At 28.7% G+C, this 25,259-nt stretch overlaps 1 protein-coding gene and 1 long non-coding RNA gene across 5 annotated transcripts in view; both read left to right on the forward strand.

Moving 5' to 3' along the window:
- LOC119602417 overlaps positions 1–25,259 on the forward strand; it is a 245,712-nt gene that overhangs the window by 208,629 nt on the left and 11,824 nt on the right. For all 4 annotated transcript variants that reach the window (XM_037953929.1, XM_037953930.1, XM_037953927.1 and 1 more), the window contains one exon: positions 18,554–18,851. In XM_037953929.1, the coding sequence (XP_037809857.1) occupies positions 18,554–18,851 (298 nt within the window). The remainder of the gene's footprint in view (positions 1–18,553; positions 18,852–25,259) is intronic.
- LOC119602419 lies at positions 20,309–20,852 on the forward strand. The gene is made up of 2 exons (XR_005231343.1): positions 20,309–20,505; positions 20,580–20,852. It is a non-coding gene; the product is annotated as an uncharacterized LOC119602419 (long non-coding RNA).

A 25,259-nucleotide genomic window follows, 5' to 3' on the forward strand; every position in this document is an offset into this window, starting at 1 on the left:
ATTGACTATACTAAATAGCAACAACATGACAGTGCAGGTTCACCATCTGTCTCTTTTCCACTTGCGCAAGGTATTGAAATGTAATTTGTATTTTTTTGTGATAAAATTTTATTGAAAAACAATATTAAATGAAATTTTAGAATAAATTGATGTTATTATTTAATAATATATCTTTGTAGCATACATGGGAGTAGTTAATTATATCGACTAATTAATTGACGATTTCATTAGCATTAAATTGAAAAAAATTATAATTATTTTTTTTTTCATTAGCATTATTTTGTCTAATGGTAATGGTTTTTAATGAAACGATTTCATTATTAATTATTTAAAAATAAATTTTCATTATCATTATTCAATGGATTTTAAAAATTTTCGAACATTAGCTAGGATTTCGAATATCCGAACATTACAATGTATTGTCATTAGGTGAAATCATGTATGCCAAATTTCATCACATTCGGACTAGAAGAACTAGTTTTAACAGCTTTAAAAATTTTTCGAACACGAGTTCGAATTTTCGAAATTTTTTTTTTAGGTTTTATGACACAGAGATTAATTTAAAATAAAAAAAAAATTTTCGAAAATAACTTCGAATTTTCGAACTTAATTTCGAATATTCGAACATATTATTGTATTGTCATCAGATGTACTTATGACTGCAAAATTTCTGCCAATTTGGGCTACGGGAACTGGTTTTAAAAGCTTTCAAGCCTCGAATCTTCGAAAAATGTTCCTTAATATATTTTTCGACAATTATAATTACTAATTAAATTCGTTTTTGAAAATTCATTATCAAATTCATTACCATTATCAAAAAAAGTTATAATGAAAAAAATATAATTTTCATTAAATGGTACTTAAAATATTTTTCATTACAATTTTTTCTATAAATGGTAATGAAATTTTAATGCTTAATGAAAAATTCCCATGTATGCTTTGTAGTAAATATAAACAGATATATTTTTGGCTTTTGGTTTGGTTGCGCATTAACTGTTCTTCTTGTTATGTTCTTCTTTGCCTGCAAACAAAATCTTGTTTTTTCACTGTTTTATCCGTCAATTGTTTTAAGAAATTATTTGTTGTAGTGTGAACATCGGGCAAACAAATTTTCACTATTTGTACTAAATTGTGTTTGGCATTGCTTCTTCAAACAAAACGTCAAAACAGAAATACTCATTTTAAGCACATTATGAAATAAAAACGTATTTAATTTTTGGTTTTAGGCAGAAATTTCTATGAAATTGTAAAAAACTATTGTAATTTAATTAAATAATTTTTTTAACGTTAAACAAAAATGTTTCGTGTTTGGTGTTCACATTGTGTTCATATTGGGAAAATATTTGTAGGTTGACAAATAAAAATGTTTCACAAAAAACAGCTAATTTTGTTTGCTCTTCAAAAATATTTTGTGTTCACATTACAGCCAACAAATATTTGATAAAAACGTCAAATATTTGATAGGTGTGAACGTAGCTTAAGTTCAATTAAATATTTTTTAACGTCAAACAAAAATATTTCATGTTTGGTGTTTACATTGGGAAAATATTTGTAGGTTGACAAATAAAAATGTTTCACGAAAAACAGCTGATATTTTGTTTTCTTTTCAAAAATATTTTGTGTTCACATTACAGCCAACAAATATTTGATAAAAAACGTCAAATATTTCATAGGTTGTTTAAAAGATCGCAATGTTGTTTAAAAGGTCGCATCGTGTATGCCTTGCATAATGATGTTATTATAATCCGTTTTTTTATTAAAATAAATCTTCTTAATTTTTTCGTTAATTCTCAAAAACTCCATATTACCGCAGAAAATTAGCCAAAAAATAAGTAATCCGGGGAATTTCAGATAGCTAAATGAAAATTGGCACATTGCTGTCAAAGGTTACAAAAATTAGTTTTTACCGAATATCTTGATTAGTATGCGTTGGGCGCATTTTTATGTTATTATAATTTCTATAGAAAATTTAATTTCGTACATTTTTGTTGAAGAATATTTTTGCGTATCATTAGTTGTTTTCGAGCTATAGTGCATTATTTTTCCATTGCACTAATAATTTCAAATCTTAATATAGATTGTACTAATAACAATTACAAGTTAGTCATAATTTTTACGTTATTCATAAGCAGTTATATATGCACTGCTACTCGTTTTATCTCAAACTAGTTCTACCACCCATAGTGCAATGTCTGTCTATCCATAATTTCAGATAGTATCACAGCTCATATTTATGATCAGAATTCACATATTTAGAGTAATATTTCGCTTACGTACAGGATATTTTCTCTTCTAATTACGAAAAGGAAAAACTATGCGCTAATTTTCATTTATTTGACATAATTGGTGTAATAATAGTTTTACCAAAAGTGGGCGAAAAAAGGGGCATGGTATCCAATCAAGATCTTATAGCCTATTGTTCATTTTGGGGTTAGACCTATTAGCGGTTCAAATTTCATGTAAATCGGTTCAGTCGTTTATATATATATATATATATATATATATATATATATATATATATATATATATATAGATATATATATATATATAGATATATATATATATATATATATATATATATATATATATAATATATATAATATATATATATATATATATATATATATATATATATATATATATATATATATATAATATATATATATGTATATATTTATATGCAAAAACTACTAAACCGATTAAACTGAAATTTTGCATACCGATAGGTATAAGCTTGGAAAGAACTATAGGTTATATATAAGAACTTGATCCGATGCCACGCCCCTTTCTACGCCCAATTTTTATAAAACTATCCTTACCAATATCTTATCCTATGAAAATGAAAGAGAAAGTCTGTCGCTTTCACGGACAAACTACTGAACCGATTTACATGAAATTTAAAACTATCAAAAAATTTTGGTGGGTTTAAAGCTTTGATCAGTTATATTATATCCATTAAGTTTCATTAATTTCAATTTATTATTATAGCCTCTAATTTAATTTAAACATTTACAAGAGATCGCACTATGGGTCAGAGAGCAACTCTGGCGCGAGAAGTATAATTAAATAATTATATGTGTTCCTTATTAAAGGCTAAACGAACAATTATCGCAATGACGTTTGTAGTTCAAAATATATTGAGGTTAGAAAAACATATCTTAAATGAGCGAAAAATTACTATATGTATGAAAAGAGAGTTGTTTCAAAAAAACCTTAATTTTGACCTATGACCTCCAATATTTCAAGTATTAATTTGATGGTCTGTGGTAGTTTTTACTTTATTCGGCATTAAAACCTTAATTTATTAACCATAAATGTGCTAAAATATATAAAAAGCACTCATTTCCTATGGAAATTGTAAATGTAGGTTAATAAAAACTCCTATAACTTCCAAACCCATTGAGATCTCATTATAAAATTTTTACACAGCAATAACAATAATTTTGTCTATTTGTCGTAAGAAAAACAAAATATCCTTTTTTTAAGATGTTCAGGGATAAATGACATATTCCACTATATTGTCCTTGCGCCAGGACTTCATGTATTTTTAATCAAATGTCAAAGGCAAGTAATCGAAGACCTGTCGAACGAAACGTTATTTGTTAAAACTGGTTCCAAAATTATACAGTCATCAACATTTCTAATTTTGAACAAAAATGCATGAGATGCTCTACTTTAGAGACCCATAAAATATGAACCGAATGAGTTAGTAGAAGAAGAAGAATATATGCTCCTGATTTAAAAAAAATCGAAGGGGACAAACATTTAAAACAGCGTTTTTTGGTCGATTTATTTTGGAATTACCCTATTATAATGTAATTTTCACAAAAACTGTGCAATATAACTCAATGAAAATCAACGCAAATTTGTTTTTATAGAAGAGCTTTATTCCTGTTGAAAATTGGCAGCATCGGTCCACAATTTCAAATACCTCCCACACAAATGTACATATTCCCGGAAAATTTTTTTATTGTTAATAATTTCCGAATGTCGATATCTTCACAAAATTTTATAAATTAAAATTTTATGTCAATAGAATTCATATAGAGAAAAAAATTTCTGAATCGGTCCATAATTTAAATCATTTAAACGAACATAACTTGTTATCAAATAATGATATCCATTCAAAATTTGGCACACATATTACCTTTTTATACAGAAATTTTAAAATTATTTTATTATTTTTTTATTTTATTAACATTTTTTCACATTGGGTCCATAGCTCCTATACAAGGTTCCTTCCCAAAAATCACTTAAACGCACATAACTCATTTCTAAATTAAGATATCCATGCAAAATTTAGAAAAAATATTGCTTTTATATACAGAAATATTACTGTAATATTTTTTCCGATCGGTCCACAATTGGTCATAGATCCCATACAAAGTCCCCTTCAGAAAAACACTTAAACGCACATAACTCATTATGAAATACCGATATCCATACAAAATTTGGAGCAAATATTACTTTTGTACTCAGAAATGTTATTTTTTCACGATCGGTCCTTATTTGGTCATTGCTCCCATACAAGATCCCCTTCCGAAAATCACATAAACGTATATTACTCATTACCAAATAATGATATCCTTACAAAATTTGGCACAAATATTAAGATTTGGTTCACTATCAGTTCATTATTGATATAATGATATCCTTACAAAATTTGGCACAAATATTAGTTGTGTATACAAAAATGCTATTTCAAGATTTGGTTCACTATCAGTTCATTATTGGTGGTAGCTCCCAAACAAGGTCGCCGAAAATCAATTAAACACACATTACTTATTACCAAATAACGATATAGATACAGCTTTTATATACAAAAATGATACAGCAAGAACTTTTTACGATCGGTCAATAATTGGTTATAGGTACCATACTAGGTCCCTTCCCGAAAACCACTTTAACCCTATTTAACTAGTTGCATTATCTTTGCCCAATAAACCAAACGATATTATAACGATATCGAAACGATATCACCTAGGTAATAAAAATTATTATCATAAGTAATATCGTTCTCGTATCGGAAACTCTAGTATTTACGGACTAAATTGTACCTTTCCTTATAATATCGTTTTTCCATGAAATTATAATATCGTTTTCGCTATCATAATTTCCAAAAATGACGATAGTAAAATGCTCTTTTGTTTGTTATCAAAATCTCATTTTAAAGGATATTTAACTAAATATTTCGCTACAGTAAAATAACAAAAGCATATACATTCTTAGATACATTCATAGAATCATATTTTTCATAAAATCTGCGTTGTCATGCAAATACCTGAAACTTTTTCAAAATTGTATACATGTCAACTTACCACAAAATTTAATTATCAAAATTCGCGTATTTCTTTTAGTTTTATATTATTTATCTAAATTAAATTGATTTTATTTGAATTTTCTTAACAGCTTTTCATGAAAATGTTGTATTTAAATTATTTTTATATTTGAAATACTTTTCAAATGTTTGTATTTTTTATTGGAAACAAAATATATTAAAACGATATTATAATAATATCGCTTTCAATTATAAAATATGATATCATAATCGCCCTAAAAAAGTAATACCGTTTTCGCTATCATATCGTTCTTTGGTTTATTGGGTGTGTACAACAAATTTCCTTGAATCCAGGGTTTCAAAAAACTGCTAATTGCAGTCGCAAATTACTAAATATTTGACTAAATTTAGTACCATGCTTAAAAAATAGTAACTCGTTAAAATTTCCCCTTACAAGCTAACTGAAGTCAGTCAACCGTGTCAACACATTGCTGCAATAACTTGCAAGTGGTTTTGTTTTTCTTCAGCAGCCACACACACAAGCAGCGGCCATGTTAAGTTTTTCAACTCAGCCGAACTGAACACAACGACTGAACAGTAAAAACAGTTTTGCGTGTGCTGCTTACGTATTGCTTAGTTCTTGGTTTCGTTTTCTTACTAAGGGACGTAAAAAAAACTGATAGTTTGACTGGTTAGTACAAATCAAGCCGACTGAACAATAAAACTTGATGGGTTGTTTGTTCATTAAGACTTTGTTATTGTATGCAATTTGTTTTAGTATATTGTATGTTTTTGTGTTTAAATTTGACAAAAGTAAACAAAGTAATTGATAATTATTGCTAATAGAAATTGTTAATTAATTTAAAATTTATAAAATTATAAATTACTATACTTATAAATTTAGATATTTTCTTTAAATAAAAATTGATTTAAATTTAAGCATTTTGATGATTTTTTAGTGAGATTTTGTTATTGTATGTATGTATGTATATTAGGGTGGGTCGAAAATAGGCTTTTCGCTCGGATCAACATCTAATAGTGAAATTATGTTGTATTTTAACTTCAAATGGAAGACTGTAAAATATTATTCAATTATTTTGAGGGTAAGAGCCCGCGCATCGCCGCCAAAGTTTGTAAATGCGTTTATATGGGAAAAATGGCACTTTTTGGAGTTTTTTCACAAAATGATGCTTTAAGTATTAATTATTGCACCATCGTAATGTCTACAAAATTGTCTTTCCAAAAAGATGGAAAAACTCAAAATTGTTTAAAAAAGTTTTGAGTTATTAAAATTTCCCCCGAGAATTTTGTGATTCTGAAGACATATAAAAGTAAATATAAGGAAATTTTTGTTAGTTTTGAAAAATTTTACAAAAAATATTATGTTTATCTTTATAAGGTTCATAAATGTGCTAGTACGAATTTTTGTTCAAATTGGATAACGCTTACTCGGTTTAGTCTGTGGTCAAAAAAGGGCCATTATTTTAACAGCATCCAAAACTCCATTTTCAAACTTTAAAAATTTTTTTAAATGGATTATTAAAAATTTAAGTTTTCTATGCTGGATATTATAAAGGATATATATAAGAATTAAACACAGAAAGAATGAGCTTAATACCTCTCATAGTTTTACCGTACCTCCGATGTGAATTTGAAGGATTTCGGGAAAAAAGCAATTTTTGCCAATAATTAAGTAAAAATTATATTATTACCAATTGTTGCTTAATTTTGATCAAGTAAATTGCTAATATTATTTCCGAGTCCATGGAAAGTTAGTTCTAATCAAATTTTCGAAACTAAAAATCATTAACCCTCTAAACAACAGTGTCAAAATCAAATTTTTGAATTTTATTATCTTGAAGAAATAAGAGCATGATGTTGTTAATTTGTTGATGGATATTGATGAAACTTCTTAGAAGTTATTTTTTACGACATTCAAATAATACGATAAACCAAATACTGGATATATATTAGGGTTGTCATTCGAATAAAAATTATTCGATTAATCGAGGAAAAAAATTTGTTTTTCTTCGAACGAATAAAAAATTTTCAATTTAGAATAAAGAATAATTCGAACAATTTTTGCCGATTAATCGAATATTCGAATAATATTTGAATGTTACTTTTTACGAATATTTTATTATACATAGCATTGAAATTATGTTAATATTTTGTAACACAAATCTAAATATAAAGATATGTTATAATTGAAACAAAACTTTTACTACTTTTTGCAGTTTATAAAAATTGTTGTTTTGTTAAAAATGAAATGGTTCTAGTTTTAAAAGTGATATTCTTCAATTTTTTTAATGTTTGCTTAATTTTTGTTTAATGTTTCAGTATCTGTCTTTTTACAAGAAAGACAATTTCTAAATTGTGTAGGAGAACTGTAGGCATGAAATGGGGTCTTAGTCCTACTATAAAACATTGGTTTTATTAAAGTGTAATCAGACTAATTCTAGCTTATGCTTCAATAATCGAGTTGACTTCTTTGGACAAAAAGTGTAATATCAAACTACAACAGGGAGTTCAGCATACTTGCTGCTTGGGTACAAGTGGCAAGCAAGGCTCCAGAAACGTTGCTAGATATTCCACCGATTGAAACATATTTAAAATATGAGGCGGCACTTACAACCGAACGTCACATAACTTTAGGTGAAATGTCCAAAATCAGTTATAGGACACGTCATCAATGTATACTGGACACATTGGAAAGCTACAAACAATCATCTCCTGATCGCATGCCAGACACAGAATATGTCAGAAACTTTGAAACACTGAGTCCAGATAGAATGTCTTGATCAAGCGGAACATTTGATTGGGAAATTCTTAGGAATTACGGCCAGGAATCTGAGTTTCAGAACATTGAAAGATAATACATTCAGTCGACACTGTGTTGTTTTTTTACCAAAAAACCTTTTTCTTCCATTAAAAGCAGCGCACAACGGGCCCGATAGTGGCCAGTTTCTAATACAATAATAAATAGTACGATTTTCTTATATAAAACAGTTTGTAAAAATGTCTGCAAAACAGGTTGGCTAAACATCGTATATATCATTATAAAGGCCTCAGCTTCCACTTTTAAATTCTTTGAGAAATTTAAAAAAGGTTGAGATTCATCTAAGTTACTGATTTATAAGTGTATGTACGAAAACCGTTTTATTTTAAGATTTTGAAGGTGTTTTGCAAATTTTAATTATATTTTATTAAATTATTCCAATAAAAACTTTTATTCGTTATTCGTTCGAATAATCGAATAATTTTTAAAATTTAATCGACTACTCGAATAAAAAAAATATAGTACATTTTTATTCGAATAATTTTAAACACGAATAATTGACAACCCTAATATATATCCATTAAATCTTTAAGAAAATTAATTTTAGAAAATTCCTTTTTAAAAGTGTTTTTTGTAGTGTTTAAAAAATCGGTCTTGAATTGACCCCAAGTATGACAGAGGGTTAATTTTTAAAGAAGTTTGATTCCTAGATTTCTGGATATATTTTCGTGTAGTTTGTCAAAATGAATTCATAATTAAATACACAATATTTTGCTATTTTTAATGAAGAATATTAAATATACAAAAACTTGATTTTGAGGGTTAATGATTTTTAATTTCGGAAATTTTATCAGAAATAACTTTTCATGGATGTTTGGACATTTATGGACATTTATGAACCTTATAAAGATAAACATAATATTTTTTTGTAAAATTTTTCAAAACTAACAAAAATTTCTTATATTTACTTTTATATGTCTTCAGAATCACAAAATTCTCGGGGGAAATTTTAATAACTCAAAATTTGTTTAACGAATTTTGAGTTTTTCCATCTTTTTGGAAAGACAATTTTGTAGACATTACGATTTTGCTATAAAATGGTGCAATAATTAATACTTAAAGCCTCATTTTGTGAAAAAACTCCAAAAAGTGCCATTTTTCCCATATAAACGCATTTACAAACTTTGGCGGCGATGCGCGGGCTCTTACCCTCAAAATAATTGAATAATATTTTACAGTCTTCCATTTGACGTTAAAATACAACATAATTTCACTATTAGATGTTGATCCGAGCGAAAAGCCTATTTTCGACCCACCCTAATATACATACATACATACAATAACAAAAACTCACTAAAAAATCATCAAAATGCTTAAATTTAAATCAATTTTAATTTAAAGAAAATATCTAAATTTATAAGTATAGTGATTTATAATTTTATAAATTTTAAATTAGTTAAGAATTTCTATTAGCAATAATTATCAATTACTTTATTTACTTTTGTCAACTTTAAACACAAAAACATACAATATACTAAAACAAATTGCATACAATAACAAAGTCTTACTGAACAAACCACCCATTAAGTTTTATTGTTCAGTCGGCTTGATTTGTACTAACCAGTCAAACTATCAGTTTTTTTTACGTCCCTTAGTAAGAAAACGAAACCAAGAACTAAGCAATACGTAAGCAGCACACGCAAATCTGTTTTTACTGTTCAGTCGTTGTGTTCAGTTCGGCTGAGTTGAAAAACTTAACATGGCCGCTGCTTGTGTGTGTGGCTGCTGAAGAAAAACAAAACCACTTGCAAGTTATTGCAGCAGTGCGTTGACACAGTTGACTGACTTCAGTTAGCTTGTGAGGGAAAAATAAATACTTGAACTTTCTTCAGTTCAGTCGACATTTAAAAAAATAAAACTAAAAACTAAATATTAAACCCTGCTTGAATCTTTCACACACATGCGTATATATAAATTATTAAGTTTTTCTAATGCATATTTTAGGGCGCTATAAAAATTTGGAAGAAAATGGTGTTCGTATTGTTCAATAAATCTTCCAATTGTAAGAGATTTAAGTTATTTAAATCGTGGGGTTTTTCTATTAAAATATAAGAAAACTTATTTCCACAAATATTTGATCAATTAAAAGTAACTGATGGAGGATATTTAAGATTCGGTTCAGCCGAATATAGCACTATAATTTGTTGGACGTTACAATCAGCAGTACAAACGCAAAATAAATAAAATTATGTAAAATTTGTTTTACAGATGAAACCTAGTATTTTGTTGTTAAATCAAGATTTTGTGATATTAACTTAAAAAATCTAAATATGAAAATACACACCTCAAAAGAATTATAAGATACAAGAAAATTAGGCGCATGGCTTTACAACTAATTTATTTTTCATATTCTTGTAACTTACCCGCAAATACTCGGTAATGGGTTTTACTTCCATAACCACATACTTTTCAAATAGGGAGTTAAAGAAGTACTTACAATTTCTCTTACAAAGAAGTTGTTTAATAAGTTGTTTTATTTTTTAATAATAAAAGAGCCAGCTAGACTACGAACCAGGGACCTCGGTTTGTTAGTCAAATGTTCTACTTACTGCACCACTGCTGAGCTATTTTATTGCGCGTCAAATAATGCCTTTCACATTGAAATCTAGTTTTGTTTAATTTTTGTTAAACACAATTCTTAACACGCAATTAAATAAAATGTGCAAACAAAATTACAAAGCCGAAAATAAAGTACTTCTATATCAGATTATAAAAAATCATTACTAGAGTACTTCTAAGTAATGCAGACGGTAAGTAGAAGTCCTTGGTTCATATTATAGTTGGCTCTTTTATCATTAAAAAATAAAACAACTTATTTAACAACTTCTTTGTAAGAAAAATTGCAAGTACTTCTTTAACTCCCTATTTGTAAGCGAGCGTGGAAGTACTTGTCTCCAATGACAACACCGTGTTAAAATAATGACTTAAAATGCTAATGAAGAAGTGGTAAAAAGAGGTTTTATAAGATTTTAAACTCATTACTTTTCAATGTAAGTTTTTTCCAGGGCATTTTGTGATTTAACAAAAAATCAAGTTAACTTTTTGCCAACTTATTAATGACTAGCTTCAAAGTAACTCAAAAATGATCGGTGAAATGAACAAACATTTCAATAAAATTTAAAATAAAATTTTTATTGAAAAAATTAAATTATGAAAATGAAAATTTGTTTTAGCAATGAAAAATTAATTTACTATAAAACAAGTAAGAGTGCTATATTCGGCTATGCCGAATCTTAAATACCAGCAATCTTCTTTTTATTAAAACCCATTTAACTACATATCTAATTTTTAGATAACTTGACAAAATTTTTGTTTCCGTAGAGAGGGTACTAACATTTTCGGAAATTACCCTTATATGGTAGTTGTGACCAATTATGGACCGATCAGGAAAAAATTTCGTATAATGATTTATATGCAAAAAAAATTCAATTCGAATATTACTCCAATAGATTTATTAATTAATGAAATATGTGCGTTTAAGTGATTTTCGGAAGTTGATTTTATATAGGAGCTATGACCAATTACGGGCCTCTCCAGAAAAATTTCGTAGAATGATTCATATGTATGTAGACAAAATATATTTGTGTCGAATTTTATCAAGATAGCTTTATTTGACGATGAAATATGTGAGTTTTAATGATTTTGGAAGAGGGCCTAATATGGGAGCTATGAGCAATAATGGACCGATCCGGGGAAAAATTGGTAGAATGATTTATATGTACACAAAACATATTCAAGTTGAAATTTATACCGATAGCTTTATCAATGAAATATATGCGTTTAAGTGATTTTCGGAAGTGAACCTTATATAGGAACTATGACCAATTATGGTCCTATCCGAAAAAAATTTCGTAGAGTGATTCATATATAGTCGAAACATATTCGTGTCGAATTTTATCAAGATACCTTTATTTGACTATGGGAAATATTGGATCAATTGTTATGAGTTTGAACATACTTGATCCCAGGCACCAAAAAATAGTGTGTGACAAAATTCATCGAAATATATTTCGTAGTTTCTGAGAAAACTACTTAAGAATTGGTAAAAAAAACGTTATTTTTTCGAGGTAGTCTGAAATTTTTACTCATAACTTTTTACGCCGTGAACCGATTTTACTGATTTTCAATACCAAACTGTTCCGGATAATAAAGAATGTTTTGGGTGAGTTTCTATTGCTTCGTTTTAACGTGAGCGTGTTTTACACAAACAGACAGACTGACGGACATAGCTAAATCGACTCAGAATTTCATAAGGATCAAGAATATATTGAATATTTTTTGGTGTTACACACGGAATGACAAAGTGATATATACCACTGATAGTGGTGGAGGGTATAAAAATAACATTTTCAGGAATATAAGACATAAGATAATGGTGTATATAGATAGGAAATGTTGCTGCATACTGATTGCATTTATAATCAGTAATAATTTGGTAAAAAGTAGTATAAAACATATAAGAAAATTGCTCAGAAAATTGTTGAAAAACTGAATAATATTTTATAGGCAAAACGGTTAGCTCTTGAGTCACCTCTGACTTATTTATGGTTAACCATAAGTTAGTTTTAGATTAACTCAAAAGGTGGTGTGTCATAATGTCCATGGACGTCATGATACACCAAAAAGTGTCCATGGACGTTAAGGCAATTCTTAAAAGTGTCATAAAGTCCATGGACATATTGACACTTCTAAAAAAATGTATTGGAAAACTTGTTTAGAATTTAGGAAAAGGAAAACGAAGAGAATTGCTTCGAAATTTGATGTAAGTTGCGTTTTGGATTCTTTAAAAAAGTTTCCTGAATAGCCGGACTTCGGACGTGCGCAGGTGTTTTCAACTCTGAGGTATTTCGAATACCGACTTCCCTAAATTAGGCTTTTTTTGATAAAAGGACTCTTTGAAATCTATGGACTTTATGTCATTATGCTCATAGACATTGTGACACTTTTAAAATTGTCATAACGTCCATGAACAATACGACTCAATTTAGAGTGTCATAACGTCCATGGACTTTATGTCACTGGACATTATGACACGCCACCACTCAAAATCCTACTGGGTTATTAATTCGAAAAGTAAACTAGTTATAAGTTATTTTGAGTTACAAAATTCATTTGCATAGAAATCCTTGCCCTAATAATTAAAATAAATACATTTTTGCACCCTTCACCTTCGTGATTATAAGATTGTTTTTCTGTTCATAATTTAAAAATATTAACTGAACTCATAAGAAACAAACACAATTTCTAATTCCTTATAGGTATCGAAGTCGGTTAAGCGATGTCCGTCTACGCAACCCCCTTTTTTAGTTAAGTTTGTTTTCAAATGTGTGTTTGTATTTCCGTCTGCATGTTTTAGGGTGATCGGCTCGGTTGTTTTGGTTAAGTCGGTGTCTCAGTAGAATGTGAGAAAAAAATTTGACGATAGATTTAATCATTAAATCTATCTATCTATTAAATTTTAATGACATTATGGCATAGATTTTCAATAAAGAGAAATTTTTACTAGATAGAGTGATAGGTTCTCCACAAAATTTACTTTTTTGCATTACAAAATGTTTATCATATTTGTTATTAAACAATGGAGATTCAAAAAAGTACCTAATTTTCCTGAACAAAATTATTGGAACTCTTACCAACTATCTTAAAAATTTATGGTCCTAATTTTTTTTTGGTGAAATCGCTATTATTTATACATGATATTCATTATCATAATTATAAGTATGATCTCAATTCTGTTTTGTTATGTTTTTCAATAAACTGTTTTTTATACCCTACACCACTTTAGTGGGGAGGGTATATTGGGTTTGTGCTGATGTTTGTAACGCAGAATAATATTGGTCCTATACCCACCTTAAAGTATACCAATCGGTTTAGAATCATTTTCTGAGTCGATTTAGCTATGTCCGTCCGTCTGTCCGTCCGTCCATGTAAACCTTGTAATCAAACTACAGGTCGCAATTTTGAAGATAATTCAATGAAATTTGGTACATGATCTTCTATTGTCCCAGGGACGAAGCCTATTGAAAATGGTTAAGATCGGTCCATTATTTCACCTAGCCCCCATACAACTGAACCCCCCAAAAGGGCTTGTAATCCTTGTAATCAAACTACAGGTCGCAATTTTGGAGATAATTCAATGAAATTTGGCACATGATCTTTTATGGTACCGTAGACGAAGCCTATTGAAAATGGTTAACATCGGTCCATTATTTCACCTAGCCCCCATACAACTGAACCCCTCGAATAGGGCTTTTAAAACTTGTAATCAAACTACAGGTCGCAATTTTGGAGATAATTCAATGAAATTTGGCACATGATCTTTTATGGTACCGTAGACGAAGCCTATTGAAAATGGTTACCATCGGTCCATTATTTCACCTAGCCCCCATACAACTGAAACCCCCGAATAGGGCTTTTAAAAGTTGTAATCAAACTACAGGTCGCAATTTTGGAGATAATTCCATGAAATTTTGCACATGATCTCTTATGGTACCGTAGACGAAGCCTATTGAAAATGGTTACCATCGGTCCATTATTTCACCTAGCCCCCATACAACTGAACCCCCGAATAGGGCTTTTAAAAGTTGTAATCAAACTACAGGTCGCAATTTTGGAGATAATTCAATGAAATTTGATCTTTTGGTACCGTAGATGAAGTCTGTTGAAAATGGTTTACATCGGTCCATTATTTCACCTAGCCCCCATACAACTGAACCCGCCGAATAGGGCTTTTAAGTTCATAATTATGTTTAATATACTCATATCTCGACAAAAAGCTGCAATAACCAAGTTGTATACAAGACTTGATGACCCCCACGAATTCCATAATAATAGGTTCTCATATGACCGTAGCCCCTATGAAAAGCCCCCATCAAAATTTCACTTAAATGTCCACAATTTTATTCAACAATAAACGGCTTAAGTATGTATATCTAATGCAAGGTACAATTCAACTTAAATGCTTTATTATGGCAACTAAATCACATTATATTTTTGTCAAAGGTGTAGGGTATTCTATAGTCGGCCTCGCCCGACTATATTTTCTTACTTGTTTTTAATTTACATATGTATATTGGAGCTAAGCTCATACGCCAATAATTTTCATATGAATGTGCAACGCTCACTATTGCTTTTTTCATATGTTCATATGGAATTCAATATTGACCGTACACAATTCTCTAACAGAGTGTCACGACTTCTATTGTTAATCTACCAATTTATTACCCAATTTTTCATGTAGATTGTTCGTGAAAAAAATTGACGACTCTTATAGTTTCCCAGATATACGAATTTTTGTATTTAATTCATATGGGAGGTACCACAACTCCTATTGTTTATGCGTCTATTTTTGTCCCAAATTGTTCATATGAATTTCAATGTCAAAAATATTGATATTGAACCTGAAGATATTCAATATATAGATTCTACAGTAAGCATCACTGTCATTTTGTGATTCAACTCGTTTTGCATGTACTTAGTACACCCTGTAATAATTTTGAGAAAAAGCTTTCACACATAGAAAAGTTGATATGCATATGAAACTAGAGTTCATTTATAGCAATTAAGCCTACTCCGATATTTATAATCTGATTTTAAAGGACTTACGATTTCAAACGAATATTTTAAATATTTATATGTGTTGTATGATGCTAATATTGGTATCAAATGAATGTACAGATTCTACCTATGTATATTATTTACTTGATTCACTTAGACAAAAAATCGAAAAAGAATTTCTTTTTTATAAAAGGTCTCATTTTCGAAACAAAAAATTTTAACTATTTTTATGTGACAAATTTTCTTTAAGCTAGCATTTATTTTTTAATCCTGTTGAATTGAAATAAATAATATTATGTTGAAGCAAAGGTACTCAGCTTCATTTGATATTAATATTAATACCAACTTTTTTATATAAATTTGGAATTCCATCTTTTGAAATCGTATGTCCTTTAAAATTTAAGGTCCTTTTACAGGGGCATAAGAGCTGATTATGAAAAACTGTGTACACAGAGTTAATACCAATGGTCTACAGTTTCCTGTACACATACATATATTTTTTCATGTGTGGAAATGACTGTTTCACGGTGGTATAGGTCAAAGATAAAAAATTCTTAGATTTGTAATTCCCATGATATACTGGAATTGTTAGCTAGCGGCAGAATTGTAAGTGGATTATTGAATTCCAAACACTATATATTTTCTTTGAACAGGCAGTGATTCAAAACAGGACACGGCTTTTCAAATTTTGTACCGAATATTTTAATTTTTACTTAGATCTGTCCTTGAATTTTGAATGAATTCAAAATTGATTCAATTCAAACGAGTTGGAAATAATTGCAGGAAAATAAAAGGTTTGCTACGGAATTTTTAACATATTAAGCAAGTTATTCGACAAAAACGAATTTTTGTAACCTTTGAACTCCAATATCTCGCAAAGCGCATAACATATTTTCGGTGACTTTTAATTTCTTACTAATTATGCTAAGGGGAAGCTACATATGTGCCCATTTTTATTTAGCTATCTGAAATTCCACAGATTGCTCATTTTTTTGCCTAATTTTCCTTGGGGTAAGGATTAATTTGAATTAAAAACGAATTTCAACTAATTTTTACAAATTCATTTCTGCCTAATTCGTTTGAAATGATTTAATGTGTACTATTGGTGAAATATAGTGTACAAATATTAAACACTTTATATGCCGGAGGTAACCAGGTAGTTGTATATACAACAATATTACTAGTGAAATGTGACAATTGGTACTTTTCGTCGAAAGAATTTTAAACTTCATTTACATTTCTTTCTTTTTTGATACTACAAAATGTGAGGTAGCTAATGTAATAAATAGTAAATGAGTTGCTACTTTTGCATATTTTAAAACTATAGAGTACTTTTTTTTCGTTACAACTGCTAATTGAAGTCCAGTTATTTAAAAAATATTTTGTCGGAAACTTAACCGATTTTAAGCCGCCGCTGACGTTAATTTTAGTCGGCGCATGTCTTTGTTGCTAGGCAGCTGTTTCATGGTATTGTATGTTTTTCTGCGCTCCTTTATTGAATTATTCTTTGTACTTGTATGTGACGTAAGAGTATTTTCACTCTGCGTAGTATCTTGCACAGGGATGGAAAATCGGGTATTTCTAAAGCAAACTAAATTATATAGATTAGGTACTTTTTGACTCTCAGCTTTCTAAAAAAATTCTACTTCATGTTGATAATGAAAGTTTTCTTAAGTTGTATAACATTTTGATGCAAACATTTTCTCTCGACATGTGTAGAAGAATATGGAATAAATATTCTTTTAATTTGTTTTATATAGCAAAGTTTATGAACAAAATTATTGAAATTTTTAATTGGAATATATTTAGTTGTCATACATTTTACCATCCCTGCTTTCAAATAAAACAAAAAACAGAAATGAGTATGGACGAACAGTTGATAATGTGCATGTGTGAGTTAAAGAGACAAAATAAATACAATATCAGTTCTAGTATAAAAGGGTCGTTAATAATGCGATTGACTCTCAGATACTCTGATGAAAGCGAGCGGTGCGGTTTAAAATATAAAAGGCGGAATGAAACAAATAAAATAATTTAAAAAATTGCGAACGTAACTATTTGTGATTCAGACTGTATGGTTAAAAATAAAAAAACTGTATTAATAAAAAATAAGATAATACACAAATGTTTCATTTAATTTCAAAGTGAAAATACTTTAAAAAGAAAATATATTTACAAGCTGAGCAGTGACAATTATCTATCGACCTTAGCCTTTCAAAATTGGTCGCACGCTATTAATCAGTCAAATGTACTACCTTGTGGCATACAGCTAGCAATTACTGCAATAAAAATTAATTTTTTTGCTTTGGATACGAATTTAATTATACAACATTATTTTTCCAACCCCCTTTGGCCGCATTCGTCATCCAGAAAATTAAACCGACCGACCGTGAACACGCCACTCACATTTAGTTACGAACCATACTAATTCAAGTGAACAACAACTAAAAAATACTTTTTTGTTTAGAAAATCGATAAATATTCTAGTCAAATTTTATATTTTGTCAAAAGAGCACCATCTACTGTAGTTTACCTACTGTTATCGTTGCTAGTTGCTAGCCGTCAATATTAAACAGCTCAACGAATTTCGTACAATGTATAGATACTGAAAAACGAAGCAAAAGAAAAATTAAAACTAATATTTATATAAATTATTTTCTACTGTGATATATTTTTAAATATTTATATACTCTAACGTACATCCACATATCAATCTGTCGTACACAAAAGGAAATAAGCAAAGCAATACATATCAATTGAAAATATACTTATACAAACATAAATCCTACTTATAAACACATTTCAATAATTACTTATAAATAATTTAAAAATATGGTTGGTAATACTGGAACACTAATGACAATGCGTATTGTTCGTAGTAAATTGCGGAAACGAGATGAATCAATTACAACCACAGCTGTCAGCATTGAGTCACAGCAACACGGACGCCAAAGTCGAAGCAACAGTTCGGATAATAACCACTACCATGAAACTCATGAACAAATCTTTACCAACAGCACTGCTATGACCGATGGCAATGACAACAACTCGGCCAACAGTACTATGGAATTGGAGACCATAACATTTGCCCGAACGAGTGGCGGCTGTAACGCATCAAATGGATGGGTATTCCCACCGAAGGCTCCATCACCAAATATTTCCAACTGTGTAAATCATGTAAGTTCAAATTTTATAATTATTTAAGTTTTTCATTATATTATATACGGTAGTAGTTAATAGTTAGGAAAGATGAAATCGTTTAATATTCAACTAAACTTCAAACGAAGATCATAATGATAGGTGAAATGTCTGTCCACATACTGCTGGCCACCACTGTGTTCACATAATTATTTGCCAGAGTAAAACTTAAAAATGCGGCCAAGTACAGTTTCGCTGTTAATGCAAATACATACTTACATATTATATACATACATATATGTATATGTACAAGTCGACAAAATGTAACTTCTACAGCTTATAAAATGCAAGAACTTGCATTTACTTTCTTGTTATTTCTAAAAAAACAAAAGAAATTTACAAACAAAATTCAACTGTAACGATATTGACTCTTTATTTACTCATTTAATGTTAACGTTCTCGTGACGCGCAAAAACGTACATACATACATACATACATACATACACAAACATATATATTGTTTGTTTCTTTTATTTTCGTATACATACATATGGCTGTGTGTTTTTAATAATATGAATAATACTGCCGCATTATTTAGAAAACAAAGAATAGAAATAAACAAAATGCACAGGCAATAACAAAGTCACACTACAAGAAAACAATTTTTTCACAATTGAATGGAATACATGAATGATCTATTATTAGGTCTTTCTTATTCTAGCTTTTTATACCCTACACCACTTTAGTGGGGAGGGTATATTGGATTTGTGCTGATGTTTGTAACATATAAAAATATTCGTCCTAGACCCACCTTAAAGTATACCAATCGGCTTAGAATCGTTTTCTGAGTCGATTAAGCTATGTCCGTCCGTCCGTCCGTCTGGCTGGCTGGCTGGCTGGCTGGCTGGCTGGCTGTCCATGTAAACCTTGTGCGCAAGCTACAGGTCGCAATTTTCAAGATAATTGGATGAAATTTGGCACGCACGTTTTATTTGACCCAAGGACGAAGCCTATTGAAAATGGTTAAAATCGGTCCATTATTTCACCTAGCCCCCATAGAACAGAACCCCCCGAAAAGGGCTTCTGAGCTCATAATTATGTTAAATATACAGATATATCGATAAAATACGGCATAACTAAGTTTTATAGAAGTCTTGATAACCCTGCCAAATTTCATAAAGATCGGGCCCCATTTGACCCTAGCTCCCATACAAAGTCCCCTTCAGAAAATTACTTGAATGTCCCAAATTAACTTATAAACACAAATATCGCGATGAAATTCAGCACAATAAAATATTATGTAAATATAAATATATTCAGAAAATTTTATCGGGCTTGGTCCATATTTGCCCCTAGCCCCCATATAAAGCCTCTTTCAGAAAATTAGTTTTTCATCCATAAATTGCTTAAATGTATCGGAACAAGGGAATATTGAAGATAAATGCGATATTATGAAAAATAAATCACATTTAATATTCATAACTGGTGTAGGGTATCATATGGTCGGCCATGCCCGACTATACTTTCTTACTTGTTTAATTCTATACTCTGTTCTAACCAAACAGCTGCGTTTAGAATGTCTACAAACAAAAAATACAGTAGGTACATACGTTAGTACATTCATAGTAATTATACTTGTGCACAATAATAGCAAAATATTTATGCTATAATTAAAATAAAAATATACGAGCAGGTAAAATATGCTTAGAGAAATACAGTACACAATTATGTAAAATTATTTTTTTTTTTTTTTTGTGAAAAATAAAGATAAAAATTTTTGACAAATTTTTATATCAAATGAGAGAATCTGTATCACAAATGGTGGAGTAATTTTCAAAATTTGGTCATGACGTATAATACAGCTACAGCCGGTCGGGCAAATACCTCATATGGGCTTTGTTATATAAAGCGTTCCGGAACAGATTTGTTTAGTTAATCACATTATATAGATAGTGTAAATATAAAATATTAATCAATATTGTTTAATTTTTTAAAATTTGAAATAAAATGAATATATACATAAATTTTTTTTAAATAAAATAATGCAAACTTACAGATCTTTTAATAATTTTGCAGCTAACGAAATTTATAAAGTTTTATTATATATTTATAAATATGGATAGGATAACGATAACAGGTGCCGCAAGTTTCCAAGTGCATTTACAAGGGGAAAATAAAAATTTTTCTGTTTTTGCTTAAATTTGGACTTAATATATAATTTTTTGTTTTATTTCTGTCATTCCTCTAATTATATAGAGCATTATTCAAATAGATAGTGTTCTTTCGAATTTCTCAACTTTGGTGTTGAATTGTTCCCAAATGTGTCAAAGGGTTAATTTAGCTTTTATTCACTCAATTTTAAATGTCGGACTATATACGATAAATTTCATTAATTTTTGGTAAATATGGCTGACAAATAAATATTATTTCGATATGGTACACTGAGAATTCCCAAATATAGCAAAATTTGACCTTTGAACTCCACATTTTATGGGTTAAGAATGTCCGATTTGAATAAAACTTCGGGTATATATTTTATATTATCTGCTCTTTAATACTCTGAAAATTCTTTATTTAAAATGTACAACAGTAAAGAATTAATACGTAGTCTTTAAAAATTTAACAAAAAAATGCGATTTTCCCGAAATCCGCCGAGTTCAAATCGCAGGTACAGCTAAACTGTAAGAATTATTGATCCAATTTTCTCACCGTTTTATTCATTTATCTATAGTCCATAAATCCCCATGAGATCTCCTAAAAATTTTAAAATTTTAGTTTTACAACCCAAAGAAGAATTCTAGAGGGGGGACGGCCTGTCGGACAATATTATATATATAAATATATATATATATATATATATATATATATATATATATATATATATATATATATATATATATATATATATATTATACATATATATATATATATATATAAAATTTTAAAATTTTAGTTTTATAACCCAAAGAACAATTCTAGAGGGGGGGACGGGCCTGTCGGACAATATTTATATATAGATATATATATATATATATATATATATATATGATATATATATATATATATATATACTAATATATTATATATTAATATATATATATATATATATAATATTAATATATATATTATATTATATCTATATTATATATATATTCATCATAAACGACTTTATTTTGTGCTGAAAACTAAATTTTCTCAAAAACTACCTGATTTCCTGATTTCTTAAATAAAGGTATTTAAGTATACTTTGCTATGATATATGGAGTTCTTTTTTTTGCTCCATTGAACTAAACTAAGAACTAAAACATACAGCTAATAGTAGCAAAAATATGTATTTTAAAGTATTTTAGTATTTTTTCATATTTTTTTTTATATAAATATTTACTTCAATTATTAAAACAATATTTAATATAACAAATATTAAAGAAATATATTTATTAATTTATAAAATATCTACAAAAATAAATTAAGAATTATAAATAATGGCAACTCTTACACTCATAATTTCAAAATCAGGCATGCCATTCCAGCAAGATAAAAATTTCATTCTTTATATTTTAAATATATTCCGTCCTGAAAAATTAACTAAGCCATAAATTATGAAATTAAATTTGATTTTCGTAGAAAAGGAGTGAAAAATTTAATCATGTTTTTGTGAACACTACTGTAACCCTACTGATATATTGAAATAGAAACGACCTTATTTTGCGGTAAAAAATAATTTTTCATTATTATAATTCTAAATAATTATCCGTTAAAATTGTATGTTTTCTATCTTAAATAAAAGGTATTTAACACTACTTTCTTATCATATATAGAGTTTACAAGTTTTTTTGCTCCATCGTATTTTATTGGTATCTCAAATATTTAGCATTGGAAAAAATAATAGAAACGATTCATGGTATTACCCTGGAGACATAAGCTAAGATTTCTTAAGGCCCAAATAGACTACACAAGCGGCTTGACAAACATACCAATATTTTACGTTTGCGCAAGCCTGTTGTGTAGTGTATAAGGGTGTTTCGTGTTTGTACAAATGCTTGCTGTTTGTTTGTACAAAAATTAAAAAATTTTGATTTTTACACAAACATATTGAATTCTTGTCAAACTATTTGTATTGTTTATATTCAATAATAACAAAATTTAGAAAAAAATTACATTTCTAAGAAAAATTGACATCTGTATCTTTGAAAGTCCACAGAAACGTGAAAAGATTGGTGTTTGTACGAGCAATGTTTGTGTAATGTGTGTGCGAATGAAAAAAGTATGTTTGATATGCCGCTTGTGTAGTCTATTTGGGCCTTTACATGGCGTTTTGTACTTATTTTTGTAAATGATATTCCCAGTATCAAAATATAGTATTTCCTCGCTTCTTTATGTTTATGTGTGTTTTTTTCAAGTCCATCAATATACTTTGATATTTAAACCCCCTTTTAACCACCAAGAACGGGTCGAATTGCAAAATATCGAAGTATTACTCGAAAATTGGTCCAAAAAACGGTGGATTGTCGTTATCTATAAGTGGATTCAACACTTTTTCTTCTCGAAATCTTCTCATTAGAAGTCATTTCTTTCACTATCTGAACTTTTTATTTAAGAAAACTTGAAAGACGGGCCTCTGATTCAGCTGTCAGGATCCATATGGTCAATCAAGCTTCGAAAAACTAATGTTTACATAAAAATTAATGTAAAAAGTATACTTTTATATTAAGAATTTCATTAATAATTAAAATTCTTAAAAATAAATACAAAACGCAGTTGAAGAAACCTCAGTGAGAAATTGTAATATATAATAATAATAATAATATATATATATATATATATATATATATATATATATATATATATATATATATATATATTCAATATCAAAGTATATTGATGGACTTGTGAAATTTTGAAAGTTGTGGCCCCAATTCTGCCGTCAGAGCTCATATGATCAACCAGGCGTTGAAAAAAACACACATAAACATAAAGAACCGAGGAAACAGTATATTTTGATACTGGGAATATCATTTACAAAAATAAGTACAAAACGCCATGTAAAGGCCCAAATAGACTACACAAGCGGCATATCAAACATACTTTTTTCATTCGCACACACATTACAAAAACATTGCTCGTACAAACACCAATTTTTTCACGTTTTTGTGGACTTTCAAAGATACAGATGTAAATTTTTCTTAGAAATGTAATTTTTTTCTAAATTTTGTTATTATTGAATATAAACCATACAAATGGTTTGACAAGAATTCAATATAAAAATTTTTTAATTTTTGTACAAACAAACAGCAAGCATTTGTACAAACACGAAACACCCTTATACACTACACAACAGGCTTGCGCAAACGTAAAATATTGGTATGTTTGTCAAGCCGCATGTGTAGTCTATTTGGGCCTTAAGAAATCTTAGCTTATGTCTCCAGGGTAATACTATGAATCGTTTCTATTATTTTTTCCAATGCTAAATATTTGAGATACCAATAAAATACGATGGAGCAAAAAAACTTGTAAACTCTATATATGATAAGAAAGTAGTGTTAAATACCTTTTATTTAAGATACAAAACATACAATTTTAATGGATAATTATTGAGAATTATAATAATGAAAAATTATTTTTTACCGCAAAATAAGGTCGTTTCTATTTCCATATATCAGTAGGGTTACAATAGTGTTCACAAAAACATGATTAAATTTTTCACTCCTTTTCTACGAAAATCAAATTTAATTTCATAATTTATGGCTTAGTTAATTTTTCAGGACGGAATATATTTAAAATATAAAGAATGAAATTTTTATCTTGCTGGAATGGCATGCCTGATTTTGAAATTATGAGTGTAAGAGTTGCCATTATTTATAATTCTTAATTTATTTTTGTAGATATTTTAAAAATGAATAAATATATTTCTTTAATATTTGTTATATTAAATATTGTTTTAATAATTTAAGTAAATATTTATATAAAAAAATACTAAAATACTTTAAAATACATATTTTTGCTACTATTAGCTGTATGTTTTAGTTCTTCTTATAGTTATTTATTTTTTATTAAAGATATAATAACATTTTACTCATAACATTTGAAAAAATAAATTATTTTGAAATTAATTGAAATATGTAAAAAATTAAATTATTGCAAATGGCAACACTAATTCATGTGTGAGAGTAGTCGCACACGATCTTTACGCTGTGAGAGCAGAATAGAAATAAAGCAACTAGCAAAATCACGAACATGAAGGAAAAGCAATGTCGAAAAAACCCCTCAAATTACGATTCGTGCGTGTCTTGCTACTTCCCTTTCTTCTTTACCCCCTTTGCCTACAAACTCGACACGCTTGCGTGCAAAGTAAATTTATAAAGTAGACTCATTTGAACAGCTGACTATTTTTTTTAAACTTGCTATTTGTGGACTTACTTGTCAAAAATGTTAAATAGCAACATATTT

The sequence above is a fragment of the Lucilia sericata genome, unplaced genomic scaffold (genome assembly GCF_015586225.1).
Source record: "Lucilia sericata isolate MDLA Ls3-8-SP2 unplaced genomic scaffold, ASM1558622v1 Contig000229F_arrow, whole genome shotgun sequence".
Classification (NCBI taxonomy): domain Eukaryota; kingdom Metazoa; phylum Arthropoda; class Insecta; order Diptera; family Calliphoridae; genus Lucilia; species Lucilia sericata.